Source organism: Lissotriton vulgaris, chromosome 5, assembly GCF_964263255.1.
Source record: "Lissotriton vulgaris chromosome 5, aLisVul1.2, whole genome shotgun sequence".
NCBI classification, from domain to species: domain Eukaryota; kingdom Metazoa; phylum Chordata; class Amphibia; order Caudata; family Salamandridae; genus Lissotriton; species Lissotriton vulgaris.
In genome coordinates this window covers 112,049,518-112,063,056 of record NC_141693.1, presented here as the reverse complement: position 1 = coordinate 112,063,056, position 13,539 = coordinate 112,049,518, and the positions used below count along the sequence as shown (strand labels likewise).

The 13,539-nt window shown below is 43.3% G+C and overlaps 1 protein-coding gene across 1 annotated transcript in view; it reads left to right on the top strand.

Moving 5' to 3' along the window:
• Positions 1-13,539, top strand: part of CCDC187 (coiled-coil domain containing 187) — a 296,756-nt gene that overhangs the window by 64,648 nt on the left and 218,569 nt on the right. The window contains exons 6-7 of the mRNA XM_086919347.1: positions 1,732-1,863; positions 3,117-3,221. Coding sequence (XP_086775473.1) covers positions 1,732-1,863; positions 3,117-3,221 — 237 coding nt within the window. The remainder of the gene's footprint in view (positions 1-1,731; positions 1,864-3,116; positions 3,222-13,539) is intronic.

Genomic DNA, 13,539 nt, shown 5'->3' with positions numbered 1-13,539 from the left:
CTCCAGAAGAAACTCCAACGAATCCAAAACGCCTCAGCCAGAATCATATTAGACATCCCACGCAACGAACACATCTCTGGTCACCTGAAAGACCTCCACTGGCTACCCGTCAATAAGAGAATCACTTTCCGACTGCTAACCCACGCTCACAAATCACTCTACGACATCGGACCAGAATGCCTCAACTCACGACTGTCCTTCTACACCCCCTCCCGCCAACTACGTTCTTCCAGCCAAGCCCTCGCCACTGTTCCTCGCATCAACAAGACCACCATGGGTGGCAGATCATTCTCATACCTGGCCGCTAAAACATGGAACTCACTCCCCACTTACCTCCGCCTTACCTAGAACCACCTAGCATTCAGAAAGCAGCTTAAAACATGGATATTTGACAAGTAATCCTCCTCCCCTCCTTAGCGCCTTGAGACCCTCTGGGTATGTAGTGCGCTATATAAATTATCTGACTTGACTTGACTTGACTAGGTTGATGATACATATGGCCCTTAGTGAGTCATATTGCACAGAAACCCATGATTAGATCGAATGCTATTTTTAAATATTAAACCAGATAAATCAACCGATTACCAAACAGTGTCTTCTGAAAGCAACGTCATAGAGTAGAAATAAAGGACAGTGCAAATGAAGAAAAAACAGAAACATTCCCGAGATGCAATGAGACGAGCGGTGAAAGGGGGGGGGGGGCAAAGGTTGCTAGAGGCTTCTAAGAGGGTGCACTGGACACCACCTTGTAGAGAGGCTGTGGTATCAAAAGGATCAAAACACAGTCCGAGGAGAACCGAAAAAAACGACAGTAGTTCAAAGGGCTTGGAAGGGGTGATAGGTCAGTTTGAACGTGACTGCAACGAAAGACATGTTCACTGCAAAACTGTTTTATAGAAATTAGAGGAGATGTGGCTTAATGACAGGAGCTGCTATTTATAGAATGAGAAGAATCTCAGCGCCTAGACACCTTCAGGTAGTAGAGCGCTCTAAAATCTAAATTTCATTTCATTTCATTTCAAGACCAAGTTGGACCTCAGGTCACAGCTCAACTTCCTGTAATTCTTGACATATTATTTAGTCTCCACGTGCCTAAAAATGTGTAACATATAGCGCTGTAATGCCCAAGGACCAAGTTTGCCTTGTATAAAACTTCACAAAAAGAAGAACATTCTAAGAAAGTTGTTCTTAAAACTATTAACACAGAGGGGCCAGGATCGGTTCAATTTCTGAACCCTGGTGGTTAATCAATACCTTTTGAATTGACTAATTGTAACTCTCACCTGTGATTGAAAGGCATCTATTTAACAATTTGCTTTTATTCATTAGCTGCTCTATATAGCGTGGACTAGTCCCAGAGGGTGTCAGAGCGCTTTACACAAGGCCATGTTAGCATTTGTATTAAAAATGTTTGTAGGGAATAAGGTAGAACGTTTAAAATAGTATTTTAGATGTGTGTCACAAAACATGGGTAATTAACTAATACCGGTCCGCCTTTAAAACTGTGTATACAGGATGACTTACTAATCTGTGAGTAAACAGTGAACTGAGAACAGTGTGGGTCTATGCCAGCCTTGATTACAGAATACACGCTTTCAAAAACATAGATATTATCGAAGGTGGCACCAGTTATTTCACTGATCATCACGACTGGCGTTTCAAAGGCTGCCTTTTTTGTCACTCGTTTCTTATTTATTTCATGCACATCCCCACATCTCTTGTGCCTCACAGGCTTCAGTTCTGTCAATGGCAATCTGAGCACATGCCCCACTGATGAGGAGGTCACAAAACCAGGAACAGAATATCGTGGCACAACTGGACCGCAAAATCCTGCACATGGAGAACTTAAAACCCGGTCAGGAGGTAGGTACATATCTAGATATATATTTTAGGGGGCAGTAACTGCGTGGTCGTTAAATATTCCCTGGGACCCTCGATTTATCTGTTTGTTGTTATTATTTACATATCTAGATATATCTAGGTAGGTCTCTAGAACTAAATTTTGCGGGCAGACTTTGGACCACAGTAATCTGTGAGACCATGGACAATGCTTGGCAGGGGGCAAGTAATCACACCATGATTTGCTAATTTCCTGGGTATTTTGGGTTTTAAACTTCATTGAGCCTGATTTAGAGTTTGATGGAGAGGGTACTCCATTGCAAAGGGGAAGGAGTACCTTTTTCACCAAACTGTAGGTCTTTTCACTTCATTTAGAGTCAGGCGGACCTTCAGTATGTCAATGGCAGAGACTCCGTCTCCACCATCAACTAAATGAAGTTTTGTTGGAAGATAAATATGATGTACACAAACATGCAAAAGCTATATGATATCAGCTTAGAACTGATGCCCTCAGTTCCTGAAAATACCCCTTCATTTTCACTATTCCTTAGGGTAGGAACTGTTCTGGCTGCCCTCCATGGCCACATCAAGACATCACTTTAAATGCAACAAGTGTGAATTTCAGGAAAACCAAGCAATTACCATCACAAATAGGGAGTGTATTATTTTTCCACTACACGGCTGTTGGCCTTGTGCCTTCTATGAAGCAGCGTCACTCAGAACCACTATCTTTTTGCAAGGTACACAGAAGGAATCTTAGTGCCACCATTGTTATCTCTGACAGACTATCAGAGTTGTCAAAACCTATGGTTTTCCATTGATGATTCTGTAAAAATTATAGATAATCTGGTTGATACGTGAGCATAAAAACAGGCAGATGGGTCCATTACATGGCAGACCTCAACCTCAAGGGCATCTCATTGTGTAATGTGTGTACAGGTACTCCAGTACATGCTTGACAGCATAGACATTAACCCTTCGCTGCGGCGGCTATTCCGCTCCGTCACCAGCCGTGGTTGAGCTGTGCTCATGATGGAGCGGTTCAGTCATGGCCCCACCCGCTCAATGGAACGCCCAGCGCAGGCGCAGAATCAGCGCCGCGCAGGCGCAGAATCAGCGCCGCGCAGGCGCGTCGGGCGGGCCATGACGGAACCGCTCCGTCATCTGCACAGCGCCACCGCGGCTGATGACGGAGCGGTTCCGTCATCAGCACGGAAAGGGCTAAACTATGATTGATGCAAAAGAATCCAACTAAATCTCTTTTATCCTTGTTGCAGTTAAAGATCAAAAACAGAGCATTGAAAACAGACGACACTGGAGTTGTGGCTCACAAAAGAGTTCATCCAAACCTCGCACAGACAACAAAAAAGAGAAAGATTCAGGTATGAGCTGCAAAGCATGGCCTCTGTTGGTGATTGTAAAAGCAACTGAAGAATGTTTTAGGACAAATCATCTCATGGGGCAAACTGAAGCAACACCTGCACAGAGGGTCTTTGTGATGTCTCTAAAAGTGGTCTCCCAATTATTCAGTTATGAACAATACAAATAGTTCAAGGGAGAGTTGAATTATACTCAAACATGAGAATTAGCATCATGTCAATGCAAATTAAACAAAGCAAACACAGGGAGATGATGAACGGAGTGCTGAAACTTTTCAGACACTCAACTCCAGTCACAGATCTGGGTTGAATCCATCATCGTTCTTTAGCTCACTTCGCCACCCCAGTTCAGATACAGATATATGCAAATCAGTCTTGGCCCTGTGCCTCATAGGAACAGTCCAGCCTGAACTGCCAAGCCCTGTCTTCCCTGGGCCGTAAACAATCATCCTGGGACCGGTTTCGGGGTAACACCCCTCATCAGCCAGGCTAGCTTGAATCCAGGGGCAAAGTGAGCAAGGGACCCACGTCTGGGCATACCCTGCCAACTTATAGCAAAAAAAGCAAACACAGGGAGATGATGGGCGGAGGGCTGAAACTTTTCAGACACTCACACTCAGACACATTTCTGGGTTGAATCCATCATCGTTCTTTAGCTCACTTCGCCACCCCAGTTCAGACATGGCCATATGCAAATCAGTCTTGGTCCTGTGCCTTATGGGAACAGTCCAGCCCAAACTGCCAAGCCATGTCTTCCCTGGACCAGAAACAAGCATCCTAGGACCGGTTTCAGGTAAAACCCCTCATCTGAGATCATAACAGTCACATGCATATACATTTAGTTCTTTATATTCTTATAAACAATGATGCTTAAGACCATGGTGACCAGTTCCTGACAAACAATAGCAGGGATGTGTTTTTATTTACTTATATTGAATGTATTTTTAACAGAAAGTTGCATCACTGTGCTGAATTGGTCTTGTTTTCAACCATGAGGTTACTAGATAAGTCAAGACCTCACACGGTATTGCCAGCTGGTGGAAATTATGTGGGATACTCCGGTGGATGGGGCCCATTGCCTACTAGAAGATGGTGGCTTGGATGGAGTCTGGTTGTGCGGAACAGGTCTTTTGAATAGATTGGTTTCTAATACATTTTGAATGCTTCTAACCTGGACAATGCTCTTAGGTGGGGATCTGGTGAGTTCCAAAGTGTGGACTCTAAACCTGCATGATAATGCCACATTTCTCTCTCTTGTATCTGAGTTGACTGGTCACATTTCATTGCCCAACCATTTGTTCCACCAAGGTTGCAATGAGGAGTCAGTTTTGGAGTTCATCACACTCTGTTCCTCTGATGGATTCATGGAGAGTATGGAGAGCTTTGCATAGGTTCCATTGTCCCACGAGGAGCCGAGCCTTTCTTTCAGAGCTGGGGTTAGGCAGAATCTAGCAGCCACGTACTGAATCCTGTGGAGTTTCTGGATGACCTTCCTTGGTCCCAGATTCAATCTGAATTACAAATCCCTATAAGTAAAAGGATTGGTGCCCCCTTCAGTTCAACTCTGTGGTTTATCTGATGCAAACTGTAGTGGGCCTTGAAGCATCATGAGCTGGGAGTATTTTATAAGCACTGGTGATCTGATAGACATCGACAAACTTTGAATCGTAACACACTCCTCGTTTTTTACTATGAGCATCTATGGCCACAGCTATAGGCAAAGCAAACAGCTGAGAGCCACTTTACTAGGATATCCAGGTCGAAACCCTTGAGACAAATGTAACTCTCTTTCCAGAAGTGGATGCCCTGTAGACAGTTTGCAATCTGGCCAGCTGGTCTTTGTTGGGTTTTGATCTGATGTGGATTTGTGTATCCACTGATACATTTTGATATGTTGCTGATGCTGTGTCATCACATCTGCCAAATGCTTCAAATCAATGCTGCTGAGTAGTGTCAAAATATCAAAATACTTTGGTACCCCATATTTAACACATTTGATTGATGCGATAGTACTGCTGATCCTGACTCGTTGACTACAGCCTGCTACGAAGGCTCAGTTCGATTGTACAACTGACCCACCAATTTTTCAAGATGTGCAGGGCAATTTACTATCCACCATCAATGGAGGATCTGGAAAATCAAAATACCCCCCACTTGATCCATACATCTAATGCCATCGGGTGAGAGAAGCGAGTAAGCCCAATGCACCCTAGAGGAGGTACATTCACCCCACCTTCTGTTCATCTACCTCTCTATTCTTTAAGCCTTCCAATGCAGCCATCCATCTATTCATCTTGTTAGATTTCCATTCATCCTTCTTTCACCATTCCATCTGTCCTTGCTTACCGTTCTGTCTACCCAACCTTTCCTAATTATACTCTTCCATCCACCCTTCTATCATTAAATCACACTTCCAGCCATTCATCCACCGTATTCCCGTCCATATATCCATGCTTTTTCATTCCAGCCGCACATTCACCCAGCCTTTCATCACTCCAGCCACTCCTTGTTTCACCTACCCATGTAAATATTATTTTATACTTCCATCCATCTCTCCTTACATCCACCTTTTAATGCTTTTAGCCCTTCCTTCTTGTCACAGTTTCTTTCTTCTGTTCATATGTGCTTCATTTCACTCTTCCTCCCAGCCTCCCTCACTCTCTTAGTAGTGTAGGTAATGTATTGTGGACCTTATTGCTAGGAAGGAAATGGGCCCCAACTTCCATTTGAAGTACAGAATACAGCAATAATCAAGATTCAGTAGCCTCTGGGCCCTGGTGCCACTGCATCTGCTGCACCAATCGAAGTTAGATCTCTACACACTCTCTCCCTCTCTTTTTCTCATCATTTCACCTTTTACTATGAATGGCTTCACACCCCTGACCTCTGTTAAGTTTGTCCCCTATATTTTTTATGCGTTTTTGTCTGCAGATCTGCAGTGTCAGCACCACCCTCGCTTCTGTCCACTATGCTGTATGCACCAAGTAAGTCAAGAAAGAGGTTAGTCCGCATTCTTTATGCTGCCTCTTATCTGATTAAGGCATACAGGAGCATAGTTATGTCTAGAGACAAAGTGCCTGTTCAGCCTTTGATTAACCCGGCTGAGGAGGGGATGGCTGTTAGGCTGGGCACTTTAATATCTCCAATGCTTGTTGATCTTGGTGTTGGCTTACCTGAGTAAATGCTGTACCTTCTGTTGTGTTATTTGGGTTGAATGGGGACTTGGTTTTGGTGTCATGAAACATTAGTCCCTTTACTACATTCTTAGCCATGAACAAATTGAGTATCTCTTCGCAATGGCCATGAGTGGTGGCAGGAGCACTTTATTTAAGAGTCTGGGAATGTAATATTAGGGAAGATTGTGAACAACTTCTTGATTAGATTTGGAGCTTCTCTGATGCGTGTTGTAGTATATACATTTGTGAGACCAGACAAGGGGATATAGAGTTAAACTATATATCACTTAATTGATGAAGTTGCTAAGTGTGCTAAACCTAAATTGACATGCTTAAATTGAAGTGTTGATACTTGGTGTGCATATAAACCACACGAGTATAGAGTGATAAAGTTGGTAAGTGTATTTAACATAAATTGATATATATGAAAGGAAGTATGGAAGCGTGTAAGTTCCATGTTCGTATTAATATCAAGACGGTGGAACTGTATTCCCGGCACCATCTTTATCTCATAAAGTCAATGTTGCTCAGTATTTTCCCACATCCATGTTTATCCTTTTACTGATTGATAAAACTGTTCCACTGGATGCTGTGTTGCAGTGTTTTACAAAAACAGAAGTTAAACAGTATCTATAAAATATAAACTTCTCGAAAGTGCCATAAATCACTAGTCAGTGCAGTTGCTTTATTAAAATACAATTGTGCAAATATGATAATTAAAGAATTTATATAAACATCGTAATGTGCCTCACTATTGAAATTCATTGCTACGATATAAAAATATACAAATATCAGGAAAAAATTCCAAAAGTGTAAAAATGCACAATTTTCTTAAAAAGAGGTAGAGAAATATAAGTATAAAAGAGCACGCAAAATAATGATACAGCACAAAATATTGTGAAAATGCAGTACCGAATATGCAAGGGAGTAGCCAGAATAATAAAGTAGCCTCCACAAGCCATATCCTGAATGGCACTGAGTGAGCGAGTGAAACCGACACTTGTTCTGTGTCTTCTCTTAAGAAATTATAAAAACTATGTCGCAAAGTGGTGCCTTTCACCCCTGAATCATCCATCCATCCATATCTCCACCTTTCATTTCTTCTCTCCTTACATCATTGTTTCTCTTCATCAATCTGTCTTTATATCTATTCATACTTCCTTCTATCCATCAACCTTACTTTCTTCCTTCCATCCGTCCATCTGTCCATTCGTCCATCCATCCTCCCTTTGTCCCATTCATCCATCCATCCATCTCATTCATCCATCTATCCATCCTCCCTTCTTCCTTCCATCCATCCTCCCTCCCTCCATCCTATCTATCCATCCTCCCTCTGTCCCATCCATCCTCCCTCCGTCCTATCCATCTATCCTCCCTCCGTTCTATCCATCCATCCATACTCCCTCTGTCCCATCCATCCATCCTCCCTCTGTCCCACCAATGCATCCATCCATCTGTCCATCAATCCTCTCTCTGTTCTATCCGTCCATCCATCCATCCTCCCTCTGTCCCATCCATCCATTCGTCCGTCCACCCATCCATCCTCCCTCTGTCCCATCCATTGTCCGTCCATCCATGCTTCCGATGTCCCATCTATCAATCTGGCCATCCTTCCATCCTACCTCTGTCCCATTCATCCATCCTCCCTCTGTCCCATCCATACATCCATCTATGCGTCCTCACATCTGTCCCATCCATCTGTCCATCCATCCTCCCTCTGTCCCATCCATCCATCCTCCCTCTGTCCCATCCATCCATCCATCTGTCCATCCATCCATCCTCCCTCTGTCCCATCCATCCATCCATCCTCCCTCTGTCCCATCCATCCTCCCTCTGTCCCATCCATCCTCTGTCCCATCCATTCATCCTCCCTTTGTCCCATCCATCCGTCCATTCATCCATCCTTCTTCTGTCCCATGCATCCATCAATCCTCCCTTCCTCCCATCCATCCATCCTCCCACCGTCCCATCCATCCGCCCGTCCATCCATCTTGCCTCTGTCCCATCCATCCATCCATCCTCCCTCTGTCCCATCCATCCATCCATTCATCCGTCCATCCATCCTCCCTCTGTCCTGTTCCTCCATCCATCCATCCATCCTCCCACCGTCCCATCTATCCGCCCGTCCATCCATCTTGCCTCTGTCCCATCCATCCTCCCTCTGTCCCATCCATCCATCCATTCATCCGTCCATCCATCCTCCCTCTGTCCCGTTCCTCTACCCATCCATCCATCCTCCCTCTGTCCCATCCATCTATCTATCTATCCATCTATTCATCCATCCATCCATCCTCACTCTGTCCCATCCATCTATTCATCTGTCCATCCATCCATCTGCCTTCTGTCCCATCAAATCATCCATCCAGCCATCCTCCTTCTGTCCCATCCATCCATCCGTCCATCCAGCCGTCCATCCAGCCATCCATCCTCCCTCTGTCCCATCCATCCATCCATCCATCCATCCATCCATCCATCCATCCATTTGACCATCCATCCATGCTCCCTCTGTTCCATCCATCCATCCATTGATCCTCCCCCTGTCCCATCCATCCGTCCATCCATCCATCCTCCCTCTGTCCCATCCATCCATTTATTCATCCATCTATCCTCCTTCTGTCCCATCCATCCATCCATTCATCCGTCCATCCATCCATCCTCCCTCCGTGCCATCCATCCATCCAATCTTTTATTCCTCCTGTCTTTCTTTCCTTTAACCTCACACTGTTTCTTGTCTTCTGCCATTCCACAGCTCCATCACATTATTGTGCACAGAGTGTAACCTTGTGTTTCGGAGAACAGTGTTGCCTATCAAAGCCTTAGGACCCTTAAGAAACATTTTAAAGGCCTTGTGTTACACACAAGCTCAGTGGCAGCTCCACCCCACCCAAGCTGCTAAAGTGAGGGCTTCATGACGCCCCTGCTTATTAAATGCCGCTCCCTATCTCCTCCACTCTCTCCTATTTTGTCTCTCTATTTTTTTGTTTATGCCTTAATCTGGCACTTTCTCATTGACCATGTCTCTCTATTTCTAATGCTGTACTGTAAAAGGTGGGACTCTGCCTCCGACCACCATCCACTCTAAATAAGCTCTCATAAAAACAGCCCAAAACAAGGCTAACGTTCCCTGGCTGACGCCTCTTTTACAACCCCTCGCATTCACATATCACTTCATGCCATACATCATTGTCAGTCCAGCTAACATTAGCCTTTAACCTGCTATCTACTGGCAGACAGCCTTTAATTATAGCATTTTAAATACTGCATCTCCTTCAAGTCTCTGCAGCCCAATTGAGGCCAGCTGTTGCTTTTAACCATCAATAATTATGTGTGTGGGTGTAAAGATATATCTATCTCTATATATATCTCTATATCTCTATCTCTATATCCCTATCTCTATCTATCTATCTATCTATCTATCTATCTATCTATCTATCTATCTATCTATCTATCTATCTATCTATCTATCTATCTATATATATATATATATATATATATATATATATATATATATATATATATATATATATATATATATATTTATATAACTCCCACCACAAACTCCGAACTCGGGGCATGTGCTTGCTTTAATCCGTGAAGCGAGGGTAGGGACTGGCTTGCTCAACAGCAACTTAATATAAGAAATCTGGAGCATTCACGGGGTTTCTTCAAATATTTATTACCGGTAATTCCCTTCCAAGACACGTTTGGGCGCTTGTGCCTTCGTCCATGCTGGAAATGCCGATCTGTATTACTCAGCGTTTGGTTGGATAGAAATACAGTGCTCACCTCTGTCATTGGTGCATTGTTGGCCAATGGTAGGGCTGTAAAAGTTCAAGTTCTTCTCATTGCGGCCATTGTGCTGTACAGATATCATAACCGCCACCACAGTCTTTTTGGCCAGTCTTATCATACGCCCAAGTTCACCATATGACACGTATTTACCCGATGGGGATCCAGTGGGGGTCACAGTACCTCACATCCATCGCTGGCCATATTAAACAACCTTGTTATAGATTTTCCCTTATTGGGGTAACTAATTCACTGTGCATACATGAACCCCTCTCCCCAGGCACAGAATTATAGACAACGATGCACCCGCAGGCATCAATTAAATAACTGAACATCCATAAGTTTGTAGAACTTACGACCCCAATGGTCGACGGGAAGATCTATCAGTGGCGGTTCAAGAGTTATTTATATAATTTATTATATATATTATATCTGCATATCCGGTGACCTTTACATATTGAATGTTATTTTATGTATTGTTGTCCCTGATCCTGTGTAAACAAAGGCATTTTCCAACGCAACAATTGGAACTTTGGTATTTTACCAGTATTGTTTACAGTATTATACTGCTTTTAACATATGTATATATCTTGTATTTTACATTGATTGTACTGGCAGTCTTTTTACCATGTCTATGCACTGTTGGCCCAATTAGAGTGCAGCAGTGGCTCTTTAAATACTCACCCCTCACTGAAACTCGCTGTCATGTGAGCAAGGCTCAGGAGAGCCGAAACGTTATGATGGTGACAAGCAAATAAAAAACCTTTAGAAGAACCGAATTTGTGGTCCGTGCTTTGTTTCCAGATCGTGTATTTTACATTGATTGTACTGGCAGTCTTTTTACCATGTTTATGCACTGTTGGCCCAATTAGAGTGCAGCACTGGCACTTTTAATACTCAACCCTCACTGAAACTTGCTGTCATGTGAGCAAGGCTCAGGAGAGCCGAAACGTTATGATGGCGACAAGCAAATAAAACACCTTTAGAAGAACCGAATTTGTGGTCCGTGCTTTGTTTCTAGATCGTGTCTGCCAGCGAAATTGCAGCGCGTAAGAAACCAAGGTTATGGTATATATATATATATATATATATATATATATATATATATATATATAGAGAGAGAGAGAGAGAGAGATACTGGGTAATTAGTTAAATATGGTCCGATTTTGCCGTGGAGGGGTTCTGGTGACATGATAAACCATGAGGCCGCAGGACGTGTGGTTTGCAAATGTCGTTAGAACCCCAAGATGGCAAGAAAGGACCATATTCTGTATGTTACGTATAATGTTACATGTTTATTTTGGAGGAGTTAGCTAGACAAATGTGTTTTTGTCAAAGAGTAGCTTTGAAGTTTGTTTTTACATCAGTTCTTTTGGAATGCTCCTTAATTCATGCAAATTAAAAATGAAAGGAACCTCCTGATTTCAGTGTTTGGTTTAATAAACCTGCTACAGTTCACAAGATATTGTATTGCTACGGTTTTAGTAACCTATTTAAAAAATGGAATCAAACCTGGAAAATGTATGATGATCTTATTGAACTAGGAAAGTATCATGTTTTCCAAAGATAAGTCATGCCTTAATATGGATTTTATAATACTGTGAGTCTTTGTATCTTTAGGACACTGAATGATTTTTTGAGGATCCTAACTGAAGAAAAATTGCTCTTTTTGTATGTTAGGTATGTTTTTGTACATTTGCAATAAAAGGAATGGCTTTAATGTGTTGGTGTGGCGGAGTATGGCTTCCATACTCGCCTGCAAATAAATTGCTGTACAGATAATCAAGGAAATCTAACATAATGTTGGTACCGACTAGATGTACGGCACATGGGTGGCAAAAAGTGTGAAGTCTAACCGCGGTCATCTGGTTGCAATTGACGATGATCTCAGAGCAATTTAAGCCCTTCCCTGCTGGGCACATTCCCCTGCTGTGCTGGGGTGAGGGGGGCGCGTGCAGCGCCCCGGTGCTCATGACGAGCTCAGCTCATCATGAGCTACAGTGCTCCTGTGCTCATGATGAGCTGAGCTCGTCACGGCCACACCCGTTTCTTTAGAACGTTCAGCACAGCAGGGGAATTAGCCAAGCGCGCGAGCGTTCTAAAGGCCATGACGAGCTCAGCTCGTCATGAGCACCGGAGCACTGTAGCTCATGACGAGCTGAGCTCGTCATGAGCATGCAAGGGGTTAAGGGTGAATGCAATGTAGCGCTGTCAGATACACAAACCATGTTACTCTGCTAGAGGTCTTACCTTCTGACTAAGTGCCTGATTTAGATCTTGGCTGACGGGTTACTCCGTCACAATCCATTATATCCTGTGGCATTTATATTTTGTCCGACGGGATACCCGTCACCGTTGTGACTGAGTAACCCGTCCGCTGAGATCTTAATCTGGCCCTAAGTCTCTGAAATGGAAGTCCAAAATCCTCAGCGTGGCAAGCGGCAGGTTCCCTACTGGCAACAACACCAAAAGCACAAACTCCTCCCCCGGGCTCTGGTCCGCTGAAAGAGTGGGCAGAGCCTCTCTCTGCACCGTAATACAGTGAGGCACGTGCGTTGCTTATAATAAAGAGCAAGCAAGTACTTTTTTGTGCATTGCAGATTTCCTCTCAAAGGCGCTTACAGGCACATGCATCAACCATTTTTGCGAGTGCAAACGGTGCGGTTCGCAAAAATCGTCCGTTTGCGCCTTCAAAAAGGGCTTCTGAGATGCATCAACCTGTCAGCCTCTCGCAATTTAAGAAATCGCGAAATTTTTGTGATTTCTTAAATTGCAATTGCATTTAAGGAATTGCAAATTGTGTTACCTTAATTGCAGTACATGATGGAATCGCAAATTGCAATATTGCTAATAGGGGGCGCAAATTACCATCAATTTTTACTTGATGGTAATTTGCAAAAACTTTGAAAAATCCATTAAAGTGCATTTTTCAAAGTTGTCGGGTACACACAGAATACCCTTCCCTAATTGGCAATTTGCGAGTCGCAATTAAGGAATGTTTGCGAATCGCTAATTTCATAGCGATTCCTACATGCATAGGCTTTTGCAATTCCTTAATTGCGATTCCTTAATAATCGCAATTAAGGAAACACAAAAGCCTAAATTGCTGCATGTACCTGTTAATGATTATGTTTCAGAATGCAAGAGTCAAAACTACACATCATGCACGGTCAGAAGCAAGAAAGAGAAGAAGGACTCGTGTATTCTGGACACACCACAGGCACCGCCATGATTTTAATTCTGAAGTATGAACACATTGTCGCCTGGCGCTAATAAAGCTTTCATAGGGCTGTAATGAACGGTATATTCAATAAACCCCATTCAGGCCGCGTGTACTCTGTTTAATTCACAATATA